The 23,509-nt window shown below is 38.2% G+C and overlaps 2 protein-coding genes across 2 annotated transcripts in view; one reads left to right on the top strand and one right to left on the bottom strand.

Moving 5' to 3' along the window:
- Positions 1-4,560, bottom strand: part of TM2D2 (TM2 domain containing 2) — a 6,607-nt gene extending 2,047 nt beyond the window's left edge. The window contains exons 1-3 of the mRNA XM_012651118.1: positions 4,241-4,560; positions 3,313-3,400; positions 1,032-1,147 (exon numbers count right to left, since the gene is read on the bottom strand). Of these exons, the coding sequence (XP_012506572.1) occupies positions 1,032-1,147; positions 3,313-3,400; positions 4,241-4,461 (425 nt within the window). The 5' untranslated portion in view covers positions 4,462-4,560. The remainder of the gene's footprint in view (positions 1-1,031; positions 1,148-3,312; positions 3,401-4,240) is intronic.
- Positions 4,561-4,979: 419 nt separating this feature from the next.
- ADAM9 (ADAM metallopeptidase domain 9) overlaps positions 4,980-23,509 on the top strand; it is a 28,479-nt gene continuing 9,949 nt past the window's right edge. Inside the window, exons 1-4 of the mRNA XM_012651094.1 lie at positions 4,980-5,163; positions 14,242-14,339; positions 17,783-17,841; positions 19,464-19,542. Of these exons, the coding sequence (XP_012506548.1) occupies positions 5,067-5,163; positions 14,242-14,339; positions 17,783-17,841; positions 19,464-19,542 (333 nt within the window). The 5' untranslated portion in view covers positions 4,980-5,066. The remainder of the gene's footprint in view (positions 5,164-14,241; positions 14,340-17,782; positions 17,842-19,463; positions 19,543-23,509) is intronic.

Below are 23,509 nucleotides of genomic sequence, written 5' to 3'. Positions count from 1 at the left end.
TATCAAAGACATGCTCCTGGCTAGGCCCTTTGCTATCTCTAAGAAACAACCTCAGCCTCAGGAGGGGCAGTTTTTCCCCAACCAGAAAGGTTTTTTAAGATATCAAGCATCATAATACACAAAAAAATTAAAAAAAAAATTTTAAATATACCGTCTTAGCTCCTACTTTTCTCCCCCGCCAAAATCTCTAGTTGGTCTAGGGTCTCAATAGAGTACTTGCTAAGATATGGAGGACCTCTAAAAACAAATACTGCCTTTTGCAGAGTTGGATTGGACAAGAAATTATCAAGCACATTCGCACAATAGGCATCTTGGTAGGAGTGGAGTCTGCCCTCCCACCCGCCCCTGCAGAGGCTCCTTTCCTGAGGCTCAGGTGACTTCCCCTGAGTGTAGTTCTCTCAGGAAGCACTGTCCTTAAACGAACGCTTGATCTCCACACACCTTTGCTGCTGTATGGTAGCAGCTAAAAGTGAGTACTTCTCCATAAGGCTTTTGTCCTTACACTGATGACACAGCTGCCGTTACTCTAATGTCACTAAACATAGCCACTGACTCTTCCAGTTAGCACTCGGCGTGAGTAAATTCTGTGCCTTCAAGCAGAATTTACAGAAACGACCCTGATGTTTTAACTTTAAGATAAACTGATTTCCAGAGTGAGGAGCCCACCTCCACTTTTCATAATAAAAGCTTTATTCCTAAAATACCAAGGCAATTTTCATAGGATTTTATGCCTCGCATAGGAATTTGGGAGCTAGATCATCTGGCTCAACTCCTTCATTTTGTAGATAAGAGAAAGACTCTGAATGCCCACAGGCTCTTAGGGAAAGAGGCATTTTGGACTTAGGACTTCAGACTTCTGAGCTCAAGTCCAGCGTCCTCTCTACTATAAACTCACTGCCTCTGTCAGTGGATTATGCACAAAAGTAATCACATTCCCTCTTTAACACTTAAAAAGTCACATCAAAAACTGACAAGGAAAATGGCTCTACCTCCACCCAATTACCAACTACTTCACTCAGAGTAACACTTACTTCACACAAGGTTTATTTTCTCGTAGGAAGGTCCTAGGATTGGCGCACTCAATGCCATCCAATGCCCGGCACTGGACTGAAGTGTGTTCCACATCACTGTAGGCCTGTCCACCGAACTGTGCAATAGCCACAAAACCAAAACAAAACAAACTCAACAAAGCAAGTAACACAAAAATATACCTTTATATTATTTAATAAAAGCTGCGTGAGGACTATAAGTATTCTAACAAGGTTGAGGTAAAGCTGTGCTCAAGAAAAAGAAATTTAGTGACTTATTTCAAGTGATTTTAGATTGGTTCATCCTAAATGTACGTTGTTTAAAGAAACTCCTGCTTTTTTCTTCATGACTAGCTTCTTCAATAACATAGTAAAAAAGAAAACCCCATAATTTCGTTAAATGCCATTTAGAAGAGATGGACACAATATTAATACTTTAATTATTCTACATTTACAGGAAAAGGACCACAAAACTGAACATTTGGGAATGAATATTTAAAAAAGTCAGTGTGTGTTAGAGATCTGTTTTATATTCATTATAAATTAGCATAATTAGGTAAAGACTCAGGATGTCATTTGTCTCAGGACTTCACTTAGCCCACGAATGCACAATTATCAGGCATCTGTAGTACATCTATAGTATAAATGTAAATTGCAGCAAAAAATTTCAGAACTGGGTCTCTTACCCTTTGCTTAACTGAATTCTAGCAGAGAAAACACAACTGTACATTTTTTATTACCACTTTGTGTTTTATTAATATTTTCGTTAGAGTGTTACTCAAAGGGAAGGGACTAGGAAAAAAGGATGCCTCCTCCTCGTACCTCCACACCTCTCCCCCTACCAAATCAGGTGCCTGAGTGCTGTCAGTCCTTTAGGACTTCTGGGTGAGGTGAGAATTTGAGTGTCTTCGTGGGATAAACTTAGGTTTTTTTTGAGCAGAATCTTACTCTGTTGCTCAGCTAGAGTGCAGTGGCGGCCTCATAGCTCACTGCAACCTCAAACTCCGGGCTCAAGCGATCCTCCTGCCTCAACCTCCCAAGTAGCTGGGACTATAGGTGTGAAGCATGACTGGCTAATTTTTCTATTTTTAGTAGAGACAGAGGTCTTGCTCTTGCTCAGGCTGGTCTCGAACTCCTGAGCTCAGGTGATCCTCCCGCCTTGGCCTCCCAGAGTGCTAGGATTATAGGCGTGAGCCACTGCACCTGGCCAGGATAAATTTAGTTTTAATTCAAATAGGCAAAAGTGAGCGATCTCTATACATTGCTAACTCCAACTTCTATCAGTTATTATCAACAGAACAAAATTTCATAATATTTAAAATATTTCTCTACATGTGATTTCAGTATGAATTGCCTTTTAAATCTTATTACTGTCACGTTTATTCCTCTGTGTCTGATTCATTACATTAACATATATATTGCACTGTGGTGAAGTCAGGGCCTTCAGTGCATACGTCACTGAAGTAACACATCGTACCTACCAAACAATCTCCTATTATCCAGCCTCCTCCCACCCCGACCCCTCCGAGTCTCATCTCTGTGTCTGAATTAGTACAAAAAATGTTTTCCCATAATTCTCTTAACGCCTAAGTGAATCTAGACTTGCATTATGTAACATAATATAATGGTGAGTCCATTGTTGGGAGAAGATCCATAAACTTCACTGGTTTTTGAGAGACTGATCAGAAAGTCTGTACCAGCTTTAGGAATATTATTAATGGAACTGAATGGCTTCTTTCCATTTCAAGAAGCCATTGTTACTAAGGTTTCCCCTGGAATATTTTAACCTCCTACAAAGACATATATTGATAGACCACACCTATTTCCTAAGGACATAGTGGAACCTGCTTGCCTGCTGAAAAGAAAGGTCATCAGCAAGAGGAGCTCTGCCTCAAATGTGTGTGTGACAATTATACTGCCCAATCCATCATCAGTTTTAGAAAGTACATAGCCTTTCTTTTGCTTTCAGGAATGTGCACGCCTTGAAGGAGAGCCAGGGTGACATTTTAGCTTCACATCTGTCAATCTCAATGGCCACAGGAACCAAAGACAGGTTGGTCATTGGACCTGGGTGGTTTTGGCTCAGAGATCGCTCCTTCACGAGGAAATTGAATGTCTTGGTCAGTTACTGACACTGGCCAGGGAGGAAATTTCCAGTAACAGTTATTCTGACAAAATTTTTCAAAAAAGTAACTTCATACCCCTTATACTTTTCTGTAACAGCATTTAGCCAGTACTATTTCTCAGTGGGAGAATTCGTTTAAACAATAAAACAAAAACCCACCTTGAGACAACCATAACCAAGTTCTTGCGATGCAGTTGCATTTCCAACATGATCCACTGGGTCTTCACATTCTATAAATTCTTCAGGTCTGTAATTCAACAGTAAGATCATGATCACACGATCTTTGCAAGTTGCTGTTCACATGCACATAATCGAAACAGGCAAGAGACATTTCTTCGCCAAGTTTTCTGGGGTTCAGTTTCACTCTGCAAACCGTTTATCAAGCCAAGAGGTGGCGTCAATTAGACTGAAGTATAGTAGGGCAAACTGACAGCCACCCGAATTAACCTTTTATTAGAGAAGGGAGGTGTTAGTGGTTCTGTTTCTACATGGATTCTACTTCTGCTATGGCTTCATTTCTTCAATAGTCAAACAACCACGAGTCTGGGGGCGGGGCAAAATTTAAGCTAAAGGATTTGCAGTTTTCTTTGCATTTCCCAAACGCCTTTTCTTATGTGATCAAAAAGAGATATGAAAAAGTGGCTTGGTTCTGCAAGTAAGAGTATTGTTTTTAAAAAAAGAAATGCCTTGGAGGCAGAGAAAAGTCATTTACTCCATTTATGCCTCACTCAGCACTGGCACCTAATTAATCGACTAACACTTAACTAACGCTCTTCTTCGGCTAAAGGGCGCAGGACCGAGAAGGCACAGCCTCGTACCCTGCTTCCAGAAGCTATATGATGTCACTCCTCCCTAGTTCTCCTCTTTCGGGATCCCAAAGGATCTGCCACCGACACACAAGTCTTTTCCCTGCATAGGTGAGAGGAGTGAGAAACCTGTCACGACATCTACCTCTTGTGTGTTAACTATCAGGTCCTCAAGTGGAGGGGGTCTGGAAAAAAGCAACCTCCCCTCCCCCTTCCCCCAACACCCACATATCCCTGGTCCAATCTCCATATCCACCCGCCTCGACGCCCGGGTAGCTTACAGGTAAGAGCAAAGGATGACTGGAGAGTGGGGGTCGCCATATTCCCAGCTCGGAGCACCCGTGGAGCCGTCCGGGTGGGCGGCGGAGGTGAGCTCAGGCTCGGCGGTAGCATTTTGCGAGTGGCTCCGAGAGACACAATGTAGCAGCAGTAGATTCCCCAGCAGTAAAGCCGCCTGGCCGCACAGAAGTAAGTAACTCACTGGGCAACCACCCAGTACCATCTTCCCGGACCCAGTGGTGGACAACCTGCCTCAACTACAAACGCAGGTTGGCACCGCCGACCCCGGCCCTGCCAGGTCGAGCCTCTCCGCGTAGCCCCCTCCTGGCTGCCAAGCAACCAATGGGCGCGTAGCTCGAAGCTCCGCCCACCTCCACCAACCAACCAGAAAGGGTTGACCAAAGGGAGGCGGTGCTCCGATGCCGGGCGTTTCTGCTTCCCAGTTCCTCTTCTGGGTCTCTCACGCTCCTCCTCCTTTTGCGCCGAGTGCTTCCTCCAATTGGTTCCCTCGACCCCCGGAGTGGGCGGGCCTCGGAGCAGAGTGGGCGGGGTAGATAGTGACGGGGCGGGGCGGACTTGGAGCGGCCGGTTTAGAAATCCCATTCTCCCGCCAGGGACTAGATTTTTCCCTACGTCAGCGTAGAGAGCGCGATGTCGGGAGCGAGCCCGGACCGAGCTCGGGCCAAGTTGCGTCACCGCCGCGCGCGTGCTCGTGTCCGGGCGCGCGCCTCCCGGCCAGTCCTGGGGCCCTGGCGGGGCAAGAAAATGATGGGAGAGGCGGAGGCTGAGGCGACCGACTGTTGAGTGGAACCTGCGAAGTCAGCCGAGATGAGGTCGGGCGCGGGCTCGCCCTTGGGGCCTCGCCGTTTGCAGTGGTTGCTGTTGTTTGGCCTGGTGGGCCCCGTGCTCGGTGGGGCGCGGCCAGGTGGGTGTCCGCCCCCAGGGTCCTTGGGCTGGCGGTTTCCTGGGGCTGGGCGCTCGCGTGAACCTGTGGTGCCGGGCGTGGCGGCTCCTGGCCTGGGACCGGACCCGGGGCCGGGGCGAAGCCGCTCCAGACCTGTGGGGACAGTGCTCAGGAGTCTAGTGCCCCCAACCCCTCTTGGCCCCGGGCTCGGGTCTGCTTCCACTTCCTCCGCCTCCCGCCCTACCCCATGGCGCGCAAAGCCGGGTCCCCGGACTCTCTGGGGGCGACTCTGGGTCCGGCGCCGACCTCGGAGCCGACGGACAGCCCCGGAGGCTGGGCGCACGCCGGCGGTTCTTCGTGGCTCAGCTTGTGGAGTTAATGTCACTTGGAAAGAGCCTGAGAGGCGGAACTTTTGCTTCAGGCTATCCTAATTTGAGATTTCGACGGTCATTTTATTAGTAGAGTCACCGGTAGGTTCACAGAACTGAATTTGGGGAATGGGATAAAGGAGTGGGGGTGGGGGGAGGCGCTCATTTTTCTTGGGCCGTTTTTGTTGTAAGAATACTTTTTTTGGAAACGAAGTGCCTCATTTCTATAGCCAAACAGTCTTTTATCTGTATTGGTACTGGGTACGCAGTGTCTTAAATCCAGACAAATAATCCCTGCTCTGTTTAACTCATAGGATTATCGTAAGAATTCAGTCATTTGTGTGAAATCCTTTTTGGATTGTGAAACTTCCCTTGACTATGTAAGATATTTATATTGGAGATGCCTAAACATAGGGGAGACAAATTGACAACACTCTAGCTTCTTGCTGGAAACAACTTCTTTATTTATTTTGGCTTTTGTATTAATTATTGTTTGCATGGGTGTATTTTCCCTGTCGACGATAGAGTATAATGGAGAATGGGAGTTTTTACCAAATCAATGCTTTGAGAGTTGTTGCAAGGTGATGATGGAAAATTTCAGTGCAGGACTGCTGACCTTCAGGGAACTAATTACATTTTTTATCTTTGGTTTCTTTTTAAATTAAACATATTCGCCCCAGTGCAGAAATTGAATGGGAAATTGCCAAATCTTTTCTTGGTGAAACTACTTTTCCTGTGGTATTCTAGATGGTTAACATTCACTAATATATAAAGTGAGGTGGATTATACATCTGGAGTTTTAGTAATATGTGATTTAAAGATAAATAAGACTATATTTTTAATGTTAATGTATATGTCGACTATTACATACCTGCATATAGATGAATGGAATATCCTTAGGGACTTTGTGGCTTCAACAGGTTATGGCCATCCCCTCACTTAAGCATGTATATGCTCCTTCCAAATTTAGGCAGCGTTTATGGAACAACTGTAAACACCATGCTTAATGCTTGTGGAGGGGCAAAGGGTCACCAGATATGCTAAGTGTATGTGAGAGATGCTCGGGAAGGTTTTATAGCGAAAAAAGTATTCGAACTGGGCTATGTTGATGAATTTTTCAAGTGAAAGGGTGGGAATACGTTCTAAGCAGAAGACAGTTTTTGCAAGAGTATGGAGTGTGTGAAAGAACACGACTTGCTAGGAAATGATGAGAATGTCAGTATGACTTCAGGCAGTCTGTATGAAAGGGAGGGATGGAATATAAAACCAAGGTAGGTTGGTATCAGTTGGGGAGAGCCTTCTATGCCAAGCTAAGGGGTTTGGACTTTACCTTGTAGGAAGTGCTTTGGGCAGTGAAAGTTTTTAAGTAGGAGTGTGACTTAATCACATTTTCTGTTAAGAAAACTGGCCACTCAACGGAGGTTAGAATCTAAGAGGGAGAGACTGGAGGCTGGGTGATCAGTTAAGAGGCTTTTGTAATAGTGTGCAGTGAGTCAACTCATGTTTCCCTAAGGGAATGTTCGTCCAAAATCAGCTGACTAAATTTTTGCAATACAGGATGTTTAAAACATGCACTGAAACTTTTTGCCCTAATGAAAGAGGAATTCGAGGACTCAGTAAGTACCACCCCCACATTAGTTACATTAGGAGTTCAGCAGGTTTTAGTAGGATTTTTACTACCATTTATAACATTGTGTCAAGGAGGAAATGGAGTATAATTTCCAAACAGCTGACTTACAATAAGCTTTTTTTTTTTAAAAACTAGGGCTGACAAAGGTAACTTTGTATCATTGTAAAAAATAACAAGGGGAATCAGGTATGAAACCTCTCCTCATTTTCTAAGGTAGTAATTATGACGCACAGACTTAGAATTTTTTTTTTACAAAGACTAGCGTTCTAAAGAAAATGAATTTGAAAGCTTACTCATGGTGAATCACTGTAAAATAAAGTGTACAGTAAAAACTTAGGTCTATACTAATCTATTTGTAGTTATCACCAAATTATTTGAATTTGATGTTTGTGTTTGTGCTGTATAGGAGAATGTTGTCTTTTAAATTTAAAGATGGTTTGTTTTTCAAACTAAGTAAAAAAGAAAGCATTTATAATTGAAATATGTACAACACTGGTTGCTGGGTTCCAAGACAGTTTTTAAAAGCACTTTAAATTTTACCTTACCAAATTTATATTTGCTATTTGTTAAAAATCCTGGCTTGTAATAGAAATTATTATAGAATCCCCCAAAGAATGCAAGCTCTAAGTAACTGGAAGATTTTTCTTGAAATATCCCCAAGTTCAAACATATGACATAGATAGCCTCTTGATATTTTTTTTTTCCTTTGATACCTACTGTATACCAGAGCCTTGTAGTTAAGCCATCCTTTCAGTCAGTTATGAGACTGCCTCAGATGAATATAGTCCTCTTGGTATCTCAATAATTAATCCCTCATTCCCTTTAAATGATACAAGGTGGACCAAACTAAAGTTGAATTGCACAATGTTGTTGGTCAGATCATTTTTCCAAAGTGATCATACGTGGGACACTCCTTGAATCACATCTTTTAAGAGTGAGTTAGGGAACCTGAGGAATTATCTTCATTTGGTCAGCTTTTAAATATATAGTTGTTTTTGAATTTGTATTTGTTTATGTTAACATAAAAATTAGGGTACTACAACTTATTATTAATATAAGTAAAGAAAATGATACCACCACTAAACATATGGGTGTATAACATGGCAAAACCCATTCCTGTGTATGGGAAATGCTGCTTTCCCTTTGATGCATTTTTCTTTTAATGAGATTTTTATCATGTAACTCATTTTAGGATGATTTTTCCCCCTTCCTTTTAGTAGCTCCTTAGCACCCTCATGCAAGTAGATCTCTGGTGAGCTTGCTTCTGATGAGCCTCATTGACACTTTGAAATCTGTTGTGAATTGGATTTGATGTGAATGTCAGTATGACTTCAGGCAGTCTGTATGAAGGGGAGGGATGGAATATAAAACTAAGTAAGGTAGGTTGGTATCAGCTGGGGAGAGCCTTCTGTGCCAAGCTGTGGGGTTTGGACTTTACTCTGTAGGAGGTTCTTTGGGCAGCGAAGATTTTTAAGTAGGGCCTGAGCTCCCATCTCAGCTGCTTGAGAAAAGTTGGTTAAGCAGTATGTGGCATAGCAATATAGTGAAGTATGTTATTGCTATTACAATGATGAAATGTGTCAGCCATGTGGATTTGTAGAAGAGACAATAACACATGTTAATCATAGCGAGTAAGACTCACTTTAGTTTGTATTTGATATTAGTAATTACAACTATGAAAACTATGTATGTATTGCTATAAAGATCAGAAGAGATTGCTTACTCGACACATATTTTGTTGAATACTTACCTGTATACCAGTGAAGGAAATAACATGATGGATAAGCTATGGTCCTTGGTCTCGAGGAGCTTAAATTCCTTGCTGGAGGAACTTAAATTCTCTAAGGCATTAAATCTTATAAATGGTTGGTGTTTTCTCAAAGGGACACTTCAAAACAAACAAAAGCTGTTTCTTTTTAAATGTAAAGATGGATAAATATAAGAAAAAAGTATGACACCCAACAAATGTCACGGTGTAGGTAGGACATAGCAATAGACATTGTTAAGTATGTTTGAAGGTAGTTATTAATATGTGATATGTGTTTATTTGGGATTGACTTTGTGAATACTAGAATGAAAATACGTAGCTCAAAATAACAGTGCTTTATGGATCTGATTATAAGAATTTCTCTTCAAGAAATACTTCGAACAGAATTATCTTATTCATTCTGAATGTGGAGTCCAGGTTTATTTTCTACAGTGAAAGTAACTTGAAGGTGGCTATTTGTTTACATAATGGGCAGGAAGGAAAGGAGAAAGGCCCAGGATTTGGAGTTCACATTTGTTTGCTTTGCAATTAGGTAGAATTCTTTTAACTTATTTCCTTCTACTTACAGTTACTGTTATGAAAAACGTACTTAGACTTCCTCTAAAATGCAGCACTGTGCATAGAAAGATTTAAGGAGTTAGAGGGAGAAAGGAGTGCAGCTAACACTTTTCTTTTACTAAATTTAGGACACTTTAACTTTAATGTTTCGACTCTTATTTTTATCTTCAGCTCATGTTTTCTAGTACTGTGATTGTGACGGTATGCTTTTTCTGTCAAATTCTAATAGAGTAGTTTGTATTCCTTGCAGAGTCGATTGTATTAAGATTTTTATTTTCATTGTGAGCTATATCTTTATACCAGTGGTTTTAACTGGGGGAGACTTTGTCCCCACAATGGGGGAAATAATTTTGGTTGTTGCACCCGGGGTTGGCATCTAGTGGTAGAGGCCAGGGATGCTACTAAACATCCTATGATGTACAGGACGACCCTCTACCACAAAGAATTTTCTGGCCAAAAATGTCAGTAGTGCTGAGGTTGAAGCTTTATACAAATAATGTTAATGTACTTCCTTTATAGTAACATGGGAAAAATGTTTTTTTGATTTCCATAAGAAGGTGCTACTATTTGGAATTAAAAAAAAATTAAAAGGAATTGGGGAAATATCCATGTAGGATATGAACAGGAAAAAAGAAAAAAGAAGCTAGAATTGGAGAAAAACAAGGAATTTTGAAAAGAAAATAGGAAGGAGAGTATTCATACAATTAGTATGTATTGTTTTTGAATGGCATTCCCCAAATACGGACATTCGCTATGATGTTTTGGAACTTTTTGTGACATGGCTTTAATTCAGAAAGTACATTCTTCGATTTTAGAAGTTTGAGTTCTACCGACTGAGTTCTCTGGGCTCTTGATTCTTGGATTTTAAAAGGAAGAAGTCAGTATCAGAATAACAGCTCTAACATATAGAAGTTATTTTAGGTTGCTATAATTTTGAAAGCCTTTTTATAATAAACGATTCATTGTGGCATTTGGTTTTCAAAATGAGAATTGTGTTTTAAAATGGGACAGAAGGAAAGAAAGTTGTATCTTACGCTCTTATGTTTGGTTTTTCTTCTTCTTCACTGGCAATCTGGGTAAAAGATTCACAGAAGACCGAAGACTTGATTTTGAGTCCTGCCCTGAAACTAGGTGTGTGACGTTATAAAGTCACTTAACCTGTTTGAAGATGAGAACTCTAAATATCCACCTGCCCATGAAAACTACACATGTTCTCTTTTGTGAGGCATTTCTTTTTCTCTGTGATGCTTGCTTTTGAGTTGGGATGAAAAAATTTCTGTTTGGTTGTATATTGTTTAGCTTCTAGTGTAACACCTGTCTGTGCCTATTAGCATATATATCCTTGTCTGTAATGATTTACTTAAAGCAACTTTTTATTTTGAAATAATTATAGAGTCACAGGAAGTTGCAAAGAAAGGTAGAGGATGATTTACCTTTTTTTTTTTCTTTTTCAGACAGGGTCTTACTCCATTGCGCTGACTAGAATGCAGTGGCATCGTCATAGCTCACTGCAACCTCAAACTCCTGGGCCCAAGCAATCCTCCTGGCTCAGCTTTCTGAGTAGCTGGGACAATGCCTGACTAATTTTTCTATTTTTTGTAGAGACGGGTCTCGCTTTTGCTCAGACTGGTCTTGAACTCCTGACCTCAAGCAGTCCTCCTGCCTTGGCCTCCCGGAGTGCTAGGATTACAGGCCTGAGCCACTGCGCCTGGCTCATTTACTTTTTATCACACTTAGCTTCTAATCTATTGTCCACTGAGATCATTTTGTCTATTCTTGCCCCCATTTTTAGATTGTTCTAGTAGTTGAACAGATTACCATAATCCAGAATGAAATTATTATCGTTAAGGATAATATTTAAGCTAGTGTTTTTAGAAATTTGAGAAAACTGAAAGTCATCGAAAGGCTTATTTTGGGTAAGGAAATAGTCCCATACCTCATTTGATTTAGGATTAAGGATACTTCTGCCTAATGATTTGAAGCCTGCATCTGTCAAGGCCATAAATTTCTTTTGACATGGTTTCCAGTTGACAAGTCCAAATATCTGAATGACAATTGATTCTGGTATGTCATAAATATGTCTTGGATCTGCCTATAGGTGCCTTCGTAAGAATCAGAGCCCATTTCTGGTGTGTTTACATAATGACGTGAAGCCACATTTAAATGGTATAATACGCCGTATTATAGAGTTATAAGGGGTTGATGGGCAAAGAGTTTGAAAACCATTATTATGACATGAATTGTATTGGATATAATGTAATTTATGTTTTCCTGTTTGTTTCTTTTAGTCTCAAACCAGACAAGGTTATAAATGTTTTTATATACAATGTTACCTTGGGAAAAGTTAGATGTAAATAATCCATCTTAATCTGTATTTGAGAAATCCAAGGGGTATAAGGAAATTAATGAGTGAATGAACATATAGATTGGATCAAAGGAGGAAGTGTGGGAGTAGGGAGACCAGGTGAAAAGGTGTCATAGTAATCTAGAGGTGAGGTTAATAAGGCTGATGGAAAGGAAGGAGTGGTTGGAAGAGATGCTAAATAATCAGTACTTTTAAAATAGTTTATGCTATTTTTAGCAAGGAAAAAACTCTTTTTACCCTTTTAATTTGAAAAGTAATTCAGTGGTGGCAAAATAGTAGTTGTAAAAACAAATTCAAACAATACAGAAATAGAGAAGTATAGGAAGTAAGAAGTCCAAGTCCTTTTCTCATTACTTCCTGGTTCTACTCCATCATAGCAACTACTTTAAATAGTTTGGTATGTTTATTTATGATATTTACATGTTATTTGTGACATTTTATAATTTCATATATGTTATGTGATATAGTATTTCATAAATACTGTAATACAGGTTTGTATAAAGTGAAAAGTATAAGTCTCTCTCTCATCCCACTCCCTGTAGGTAATCACTTAAAAATAATTATTTTATTAGAGAAATTTTTAAACATACACAAGAATAGAGAGAAGAGTAATGAACTCGTGTGTACTCATTATCCAGTTTTAATCTTATTTCGTATGTGTCTCTTCCCTCAAACATACACTGAATTATTTTAATGCAAACCCTAGACATCATATCATTTTGTCACTGAATATTCAGAATGAATCTCTAAGACATAAGGACATAAAACCTTACCTACAATATGCTTATTACACTTAAAAATTAAGTTTTTCAAATAATAATAATTCCTCAAGATCATCAAATATCTGCTCAATGTCAAAATTTCCTTGATTGTTTCAGAATTTTTTTAGCTGATTTATATGAACTAGAATCCAAACAGGTCCATACATGGCATTTGGTGATAAGGCTCTTTTAATTTATGAAAGTCCCTCTTCCCTCTTTTCTTGGCATTTGTTGATGAGTCTGAGTGGCAGATGTGACTCTGCTCTTTGTCACCTTTCAGTTTGTGTATACTGTTCTCGAGCCTCTTCATACTGAATGTGGTATTAGGAGAGGGGTATGTAGAGATGTGGATTTTTCATCTGGGGTCCTTAGATGGTGATTATCTTCTTCAGGTTCGCTGAAACAATTGTGATGCCATTGGTAATGATGCTGGAAGAAAAGAGATTGGGTTGGCAATTTTGATTATGATCATTTTTATTCAAGTGATGACTTTAGAACCCAAGTTCTGCCTAAGACATAACTGAATAAGATTGGAAGTGGGAGTAAGTCTGCATGACTATTTTGAGTTCTTAACTGTTAAATTTTGTAGAAAGGTTTTTGTTTTTGTGACAGATTAATGGCCTTGATTTCCTTTGAGACAGTTGCTACATTGTGGAGTGTATATTTATTAGAGTTAACCCATCAGATATTAAAAGTAACTTTTCCCACTTACTGTCCTTGTCCATTTAGTAAAGTTTTAGTACATTTGTGTTACTTTAAAGGAATACCTGAGGCTGGATCATTTATGAAGAATATTTATTTGGCTCACAGTTCTGCAGGCTTTGCAAGGAGCATGGAGCTGGCATCTGCTTCTGTGAGGGCTTCTGGCTACTTCTGTTCATGGCAGAAGGTGAAGGGGAGGCATGTGTAGAGATCATATGGCAAGAGACAGGAAGCAAGAGAGAGGGGAGGGAAGTGCCAGCTCTTTTTTTACAACCAGCTCTGCTAGGAACTGAACAGAGGAGAACTCACTGACCACACCTCCAACCACTTCCAGAAAGGGTATTAATCTATTCATGAAGGATTCGTCCCCATTACCCAAACACCTCCCACTGGGCCCCACCTTCCAGCGCCACCACGCTGGGGATTAAATTTCAGTGTGAGATTTGGAGGGGTCAAGCATCCAAACTGTAGCAGTAAGTATTTATTATTAGCAATATCGTCTCAGGGGATGTCATCATGATGAATGAGGGTGGGAAACGAGGGGTGAGTGAGGGACAGTAGGTTCTAGGATGCCTTCCCCCCATTTTCCCACCAAATCAGTCCTCCTTTTTCCCCCCCTTATACCTTAAGATTTCTTTTGAGAAAAAGGATTAAGGTTTATAGCTAAAAAATGTTTGAAAATAATTGCCACGTGTATATTGTTTGGCTAAAGGCTGGCACCCTTTTTTTAGGAAATATTTTTTTCCCTCATACTTATCTAGTAATACATTGCTATTTTCTTGCAAAATTTTATATAACACTATTTGTTTTATATGTATGTTTTAATATGAGTATGTCATGATTTTTCTGTGATTTGAACATTCAGCTTTTGATGTTCGTTGTATTTTGGCACCATATAGTTTTTCAGTTCCACTTGTTGTGTCAATTTGTTATTCCCTCTTCCATAGGCTTTCAACAGACCTCGCATCTCTCTTCTTATGAAATTATAACTCCTTGGAGATTAACTAGAGAACGAAGAGAAGCCCCTAGGCCCAATTCAGAACAGGTAAGTTATCTCTTAAGAAATATGCATGTATTTAACTTTTCTCCTTTTTCTTTTTTAACACAAAGGTGTTATTTGCAGCAGTGATTGGTTCAGGGAGTAATTAGTGGCCATTACTTAGTATAGCACTGTATGGTACTGATGTTCACTGGACATTGTGCTAGTGAAAGCAACATATTGAGCCTTAGTATTTTTTGTTAAAGACAAAAGGATCAACTGAAACATAGCAGAATGAAATGGTTAAATAGAACTCTGTAACTAGGGTAGGATGCAGACTACATAGATTTCTAACCCTTAACTGACTGGCAATGATTGCAGTGGTTTTATTATGATAATAAGAATTAACTTCAGTCCAGTTCATGATAGAATACTTCATACTATAAATCTTCACTGACACTGGAGAATGATAATGTGTTAAATGCATATATTTCGTATTTGGGAATATTTAATTAAAAATGAGTTGTAGTTCCATATTGGAAGAAACCTGTGCTGTTAACAGGGTCACTAATGCACAAAAATTATATTTTCTACTGTTTTCTCTTATTGTAAAGTTTGTTCAGAAATTATGTATTTGGACTTCAGCTGATTTTGCAAACCCCTCAACTTCATGAAAGTACAATTTAATTTTATTATAATTTAACAGTGACAGATGATGAAGGATGGAATTTAGCATATTACCTCTGAATTACTGATATACTCAGAAATGTAAGGCAGCTTGCGTGTTGAGGAACTGAGCATGGTCAAAGCAACACTAGGAGTGTTTAGAATCAGGAGCTTTTAGTTTTAGTCCTCCCTCTGGGTACTACCACTATTTGGGTTGGTTATTGAACTCCATTTACTCCTCTATAAGTGAGGAATAAATGCCTTTAAGTTCTCTATCTAGTAGAAAAATTTATAATTTTTTTTCTTGTGTTCGAACTGGACATTTGATTATGTTTTGCCTTAGAATAGAATTAATCCCTGCTTGCTTCATTGTTTTTCTCCTTTGTTCACTAGATGGTGGACTTTTTAGCACAGGGACTGTGTTTTCTACTTTATTGTGTCTCTGAAAGTATCTTCATCAGTACTATACACATCGATAGTTGTGATTATAATAAATAACTGTCACATATGCTTTGATAAATATTTGCAGAAGTGGTATGGTCAGCACATTCTGAACTGGATTTCTGCTCATTCAACTTATGAGTGTAATTTACACATTCAAAAGTAGTGAGTAACTGCTATATGCTAGGCACCGTTTAGGCATTGGGGATATGGCAGTGAACAAAACAGACAAAAATTCATGCCCTTATGGAATTTCCATGCTAGTGAGCGGAGCAAGAGACAATAAATAAGTAAACAATCTGTATTACTTACCATGGTGGTAAGTGCTATGGAGAAAATTAAAGCAGGAAGTAGGATAGGGAGAGCTAAAAGTGGTAAAGTAAGGGGGTTTGCATTTTTCAATAGCATGACCAGGGAAGGCCTTACTGAGGAGGTGAACTTTGAGTGAAGAGTTCACCTCTTTACTCAAGAAGGGGAGCAGGCAATCCGGGCAGATGTTTGGGGGAAGAATATAAGTATCACAAAATAATTCTCAGACTCTCAAAATTTCTTCTTGGTGGAGATGGCAGTGATGTGTTTTACATCATAGGATTGTCCAAGAGCAGCAAGGATAGAAAGGCACATGCCAAAGCTGTGGCGATGAAAGAAGCTTGGCATTTTTGATGTTTCAGTGGAGCCCAAGGTAGGTAGTAACAAAGAGTTCTCAGACTCCTACACAGGATGCGGACGTGGAAGGGCAGGGTCCAGAAGCTGGTCTAGTTCTTAGGAGTCAGAGGTCGATGGGCTGTTTCTTGGCAAAATGTTAACTTAGCGTCTGGAAACAGTAGGAAAAATGAAGTAGACACTTTGGATATTATTATTTGTTTGAGTCCCTCCATGACTTTCTTTTTTATTAAAGAACGTTCAGGCAAAGTTGAATCTCCTGATTCTATAGATGACATTAAGTACTTCTGCTAACGAAATGGTGAGTTTCTGGGGAAGTTTTCAGAGTTGTTTGAGGTAGAGAAGAGGATTCCCTGAACTTGGGGATGTGTAAGTGTAAGTTTCCTTATCTTAATTCATTGACTCTAAGATGCCATCCATTTTAAGAAACACTATATTATTTTATATACCACTAACAAAGAAAGAGATAGAAGTCTGCCAATTAGACTGCTATGTCTTTGTATGAGGTATCCTCAGTTTGTTAATGAACCCATGAGGGGAGTTCACTGTTGCTGGCTGCACAGAAAGCCAATTACTGAGACAATGAGGATTGTCAAAGAAGGAAGGATTTATTTCAGGAGATGTATGAACCGGGAGGTAGGAGGTATGGACTGCCTTAAATCCGCCTCCCCGTCCAACAGGGTCGGGGGTTTTTCTGGAGGTGAAGTGAATAATGCATGAGGGGAGCGAGCATCATTACATGTGTGGGGTGGAGTACAGGGCATGCAAGCACAGTGAGAAATCATGCTAGTACATACATCCCATGATCAGAACATGGCAGATAAGTCCCTCTCAGGGTGGGGATTTTAGTAGTATAATGAGCTAGAGGTTAATATTGATCATTCTTTCAGCCTTGTGCACAGGTGGGATGCAGGGAATGGGCTGCTCAGCAGGTCCTTGGGCATGATCTGTGGTGGGTGTTGCTTATCTTGTCTTCTCTGGACAAACAGCTGGTGTAAGGCTTTGTAGTTATCTCGTGGCTGCAAGGAGGCTCGCCGTTTCTGGAAAAGAAACCCGAAAGGGAATGCATCAGTGCAACAGAAAGTTACAATGTTCTGGTCAGTAAATCTAACTGAGCTGGGAACTTGAAATGTAAGAGAACTACAAAAAAACCAAACCAAAACAAAAAAACCCAAACTATAAAAAGAAGTTTTCTTGCTTATGGAGCTGGTTATGATTTCAGAGATGTTAATATGAAGGGAAAAAAGTGTTTTCGAATTCATGAAATGAAGTAAGCCATGTAAAGATATTTCATGACTTTATGGTCATGAAAGAGTATGAATTTCTTTTCAACTTTTGGATAACTAGAATTAGGGATAATCCGTTGGAATCAAGATGTTCATTTCATTTAAACAAAAGCAAGAACCACTTTATACTGTAGATAGTACTAGTATATGGATGGACTTGAAAAAAAAAGTCCCTACAGTTATAGCTGAATTATAAATGAATTTAAAAAGAGTTTAAACATGTAGACATGCAGGCGATGTCCCATGATTATTTAGTTATTAAAGGAAGGGATAATCAGAATATGTTTTTTATTGTTTAAGAATAGACACAAAGTTCTTCTATAAAACAATTCAGTCAGTACCAAATTATTTTAATTCTGGCTGGAATTTCCTGTGTCTTATAAGTGATGTGTTGTTGAAAGTAATTTATACAATGGTGTTTTATTGTTCTTTTCTCCTTCTCTGTATATTTAGATATCTTATGTCATTCAGGCTGAAGGAAAAGAGCATATTATTCACTTGGAAAGGAACAAGTAAGAAATTTAATTTACTTTGGCTTTTCAGTAAAATTTTTTTCATTAGTATATCGGTTTCTTTTCTAGTTAGATACTGTTTAGTAGATCCTGAGCTGTGGTATCAGGAGCGTGAGCCATTCGTGTCAGTGCTGCACAGTGGCAGATGGAGGAGCATAGCGGCATCTGTGTTCTGGCTGGGCAGGCAGCGACTTCCAGAGAGGAAAGAGGGCCGAGCAAAGCCAGGCATCTCCAGTTTATTCTTCTCAAGTTCACCCCTAGAGGGAGCAAAGGGTATGCAGGTGTTGGGGAAGGGGTTGAAGGGACACCTGTAATGACTGAGCAGGGTGGGATTATGGGAAGGACTCAAGATTCCACAGGCTACTGCCAAGCCTACTCCTGCAGACTTTAATAAAGGTAAAGCATACAAAACATCAGGACAAAGAAAGTGCAGGTAGTCATCATGGCATGGTCCCAAGGGTCCTTTCTCAGTTACACAGATGGGCTTTGTCTCCAGATACAAACCACTGAGATATGTGTGCTGCATTGTATTTTCAGGGGATCCCAGGCATAAGGGGTTTACCGAAGGGGTTTTTTTATGCTATGCTGGTTGTGTGGCTCAGGTCAGGCTGTGTAACCAATTAAACCAGATGAAAACCATCAATTTATTCATCTCTAAACAATAGAGACAGGCTGGTCCTGGGTACCTCCAGGGGAGTTTTGAACTTTAAGTGTGGCACATTATAAAGTACTAGTTAGTACAGTGCATCCCTAACTTGTCCTGCTGTAAGAGAACCCTGTCCTTACATATATGGTTTATACCACTGAGCTTCCTTAACATGGAATGAAGTTTTGGGGATCAGGAATAATTGTTTCCTCCAACAACTGACATAGAATTTTGTCTCCATGCTTAGGAGGTTAAGGCAGTGAATGCTTCTTAATTATATAGGATTTTTAGAAGAGTGTAAAAAATTTATTTTTCTTACTCACCATCAAATTGGTATTAACTGATGAACACATAAGTGCACATATAAGAATAACATTTATTGGATGTCGGGCAGGGGGGAGGGGGAGGGGGGAGAAGGAGATGGGTATACACAGAGAGTGTGATACACACCATCCGGGGGATGGACACACTTGAAGCTCAGACTTGGGGGGGGAGGGGGGCAGGGGCAACATATGTAACCCAAACATCTGTACCCCCATAATATGCTGAAATAAAAAAAAAAAGATTACCAATAAAAAAATAGATAAAATGTTAAATAAAAAAAATTTATTTTTCTTCTATAAATATGACCTACTGTCAGTAACCTAATTTATACTGTTCTTGTGAATTGTATCAGAAAAAATTAGGGACATTACTTATTTTGTCTGAAGTTTTTTGCAACCAGCATTTTATGACTGTTAGAACAAATGTATAGCTGAACAATATTTATGAGTAAGTCATGCATTCTACTTTAGATTCAAATCTTTATGAACTTTTAGTGTTACAGAAGCACATTCTTTAAATAATAATTTATCAGGTAAAAGTTTTTATTTTTTGCTTCTCATTTCTTCTAGGAATAATGCCTTATGAGTTGTATATTTAAAATAATTGCAGTTAGGTAAAATAAATTTAAATGGTGTTTTTATTCCTCTTCCAGAGACCTTTTGCCTAAAGATTTTGTAGTTTATACCTACAGCAAGGAAGGGGCTCTGCTCTCTGACTATCCCAATATACAGGTAAAATATTTTCCTCTTGATCCTACAGCAAAATTTAAAATAACTGTAATTTTAAAATGAGTTCTATTTAGGCACTCAGGACTGTTACATGGCACAGCCCCATGGGGCACCTTTAACATTATAATATATGAATTGTCCTGGGAGAAGTAGGTGTGTTTACATAGATTACACTATACCTTACAGCTCTCCAGGTACTCAGTAGTTAAGGTTTTTGTTTTTTGTTTTTCATTTTTTTTAAAGACTAGGAAAATAATTTTCTGTTTAATTATAATGTTTACTGATTATGAAGGAAAAAAGTTTGATAGGCTTTTGGTTTTTTTGTCAAAAGTTAATATCTGTAAAAGCACATCTTTCTTATTAAAACATTTGATTTGTTATTAGTGTTTAGTAAAGAAAAACACCGATTTGCTGTGATATGTTCTAGTGTCTAATTTTTCACTGAAAACAATTCCTTCCTAAGGAGGTGTGGTCCTCTCTGCATCAGAGAACAGAGTACTCCTGGGAACAGAACTGGCCAGAGTACTCAAAATAATTGTCATATGTCAAATTTGGCTTCATGTGTTTTTTACTTAGAGCATAAACTTTTCTAGCTTTGTTCTGGAAGAGTGTTTTACAGACATTTTTGGCAGTTAGGTATTAGACATTTTTTTCTTTTGCAATGGTTTTCATGAGAAATCTTTTTCTCAATTAAATATGTTAATTTTTTTTGTAACGCTTTGCTAGGTTGAATTGTTCATGTTAATTATGTACTTTTGCAGCATTTTTCAAGTAAGTAGAAGGCAAGATCTTTATTTTAGATTATTATTAGTACTTTAAAAAAAATAAGGAAATGCTGATTTAGCACTATCCTTTTCTGGTCCACTATCTGATTCCTTTATCTTAGTGCACTGATTGTCCATTGTTTAGTAGAGAGTATAAGTTTACGTTATAGCATAAACCAGATAAAAATAATCCATCTATCCATCCAATCATTCATCTAAAGATATTAAGACAGGAGGCCAAAGAGCACATAATTTGTACCACCTGACAAAAGCAGTAATCTTAAAAGACTTTTTTTTCTTATAGAGGTTTCTTGGCATACCTTATTGAGACATACACTGTTTGGGCTTGAATTCTGGCTCCGTCATAATTTGCTGATGAAGTTACTTTAAACTGTACCTTAGCATCCTCACTTTAAAATGGGAATAATAGTCACCACTTCATGGAGTTATTTGGAAGCTTAAACAAGTTAATACTTGTAAGGTGCTTAGAACAGTCAATCTGACAACTTTTAACTCAATAAATATTATTATTTGCTACTATTATGGAAAATATATGTACTTAAAACTGCAAAAAATAGATTTCAGTTAAACAGAATTTTATGTTAACTATTATGTTAAAGTACTGTAGACTTGTTATGCTTTCCTAGGTTTTTAAAAAAATATCCACTATGATGGAGTCTTTCACTTATTTCTTGGGTATTTAATATTGTTCAGGTATATGAAAGTGTGATTGTAGCTTTGAATATGAATTAAAACTTTTGATACAGGGATTTTTTTTTTTTGTATATGGCTAGATAGTCAAATATCATAATGAGATATACTTTTGTCCATAAAATGAAATTAAGTTACACTGAGAAAATTTAAATGCTTTCTTTTGGGATTCTATTGCTTAAGATTAAAGTAATTTATAAAGCAGTTATCTGGCTTTCATCATCAGTGTCTTTCACAAGGCCATTTTTCACAAAGAAACAATGTTTTAGAAAAACCATTCAACGTGAGTTGCTCTGTGAAATAAAACTCGAAATTACTATGTCCTAGAACTTTGGGGTGTCTTGCAAATGCATTAGAAATTCTCTCCACTAATTCCCCTAGTTAACTGATGCTCTTCGTTTCCTCCAAAAACATTGACGATCCAGGGCTCACTGGATCCTTGTGGCTACTAGGCTGTTTTCTAGCAGTTCTGCGCACTTCTCTGCACACTGGCTGAATTTTTCGCTTATGGTTTGTGTGTTATCAAAACTTTATTCCAATGGTACCTTTATTGTGGTCATGCAATTTAATTAGATGTTTTGTAAAAACTTACAAAATATGATTTGTTGTTTTTCTTTTGAGAACTAAATGTAATGCTATGGAAGTATTTCATAAAAGCAAGTTATTAAAAAATTACCAAATTGGTAGATTAAGTGGTCACCTGCTGGATGTCAGTCAGCTTAGATTAGAGAGCTTCTGTTATAGTTGTAACTACTAATGTTTTGAGTGTTAGGAGTTATACTGTTACTATTTCATAGTTGTTACCTCATCTGTACTTGTGGAAGGTATTTATTTTCCTCTAGTAAGAGGAAGGAAATATCAAAGCTAGACTTTAACTACAAAGCAGTAGGAAGAAAAAAATTGGTGGTTGTGAATTTCCAAACACTAGAGAAAGTTGTAGCTGGTTTGTGGTGTTTAGTGTATAATTGTTAAAAGACCTTAATTTTTTTCAAAATTTTATACTTATAGGGAAAGTTACATGAATAACACAAAAAATTCATACAGACTTTTCAACCTAGAATCTCCAAATGTTAACATTTTACTGTTTGCTTTATCCTTTCTTTCTTCCCTATTTTTTTCTGAACCTTTAAGAGCATGTTCCAGACATGGTGTTTTTTTATTTTTTATCCTTAAATACTTCAGTGTAAATTTCCTGAAACAAGGATTTCTCTTATCTAAACACAGTATACTTCTCAAAATTAATAAATCAATGTTGAAACAATACTATTTTATCGATCTTATTGAGATTTCTTTTTTCTGGGTCAGTTATCCTAATAATGTCCGTTATAGCAAAAGAAAATCTGAGTTTATGTGTTGCATTCAGTAGATGTGTCTTTTTAGTCTCATTTAATCTGGAATCCTTAGTTGTACCTTATATTTCATGACACTGGCATTTTTGAAGAGTACAGGGCAGCTTTTTGTAGAATGTCCTGCAATGTGGGTTTGTTTGATGTTTCCTCAACGATCAAATTCAGGGTATGCCTGTTTGGCAGGAACACCCTGAAGTGATATTGAATTGTTCTCTTTGTGTCCTGTCAGTAAACATATGCTGTCAATTAGCCCTATTACTTGGCAGTGTTAACAATGACCATTTGAGTTGCCTGCCAGGTTTCTCCCCTGTAAAGGTAGTTTTCACCTTTTAAATTAATGTTATGGTTAGATACTTTCAGACTATGTAAACATCCTATTACTCCTCAAATTTTTACCCACTAGTTTTAGTATTTAATGTTTGCCTGAATCAATTGTTATTATGATGGTTGTCCCATGGTAATTTTCTAATTTTTTCAATGCATCTACATTCATTTGTGCTTTCTGCTGCAAGGAAGTTTTCTCTTCTATTTATTTATATCAATATGGACTCATGGATTCTTATTTTATCATGAGTGAGATTGAAAATCTTTTCATATATGTAAGGGCATTTTTATATCTTCTTTTGTGAGTTGTCTTGTTCATGTCTTTTGCCCACTTTTCTATTGAGCTTTTAATCTTTTCCCCACAATTTTTAAGGGTTCTTTTTGTTTAAGAATATTAACCCTTTACCTGTGATGTAAGTTACAAATATTTTCTTCCACTCTGTCAGTTGTGTTTTGACTTTTTTTTTTTTTGGTGTTTCTTTCTTTTCAGAAGCTTAGACAATTTTTTTTATATAGTAAAAATTATCAATCTTTTATTACGTCTACATTTTGAGTGATAGAAAGTCTTTCTCTACACCCAGGTTAAAGAGGAATTCACCCGTGTTTTCTTCTGGTTCTTGTATGGTTTTATTTTTTATGTTTAGATTTTTGATTCATTTGGGGTTTATTCATATCATATAGTATGAGGTATGAATTGGATTTTATCTTTTTCAAAATGTTTAACCAATGGACTGAGCAGCATTTATTAAAAAGTGCATCCTTTTCTTGTCAGGCAGGTTTATTAATAATAAAAAAAGTGAAAAAATAAAAAGTGCATCTTTG

The sequence above is a fragment of the Propithecus coquereli genome, unplaced genomic scaffold (assembly GCF_000956105.1).
Source record: "Propithecus coquereli isolate 6110/MARCELLA unplaced genomic scaffold, Pcoq_1.0 Scaffold349, whole genome shotgun sequence".
Lineage (NCBI taxonomy): Eukaryota > Metazoa > Chordata > Mammalia > Primates > Indriidae > Propithecus > Propithecus coquereli.
This window is presented reverse-complemented; position numbering and strand designations above follow the sequence as displayed.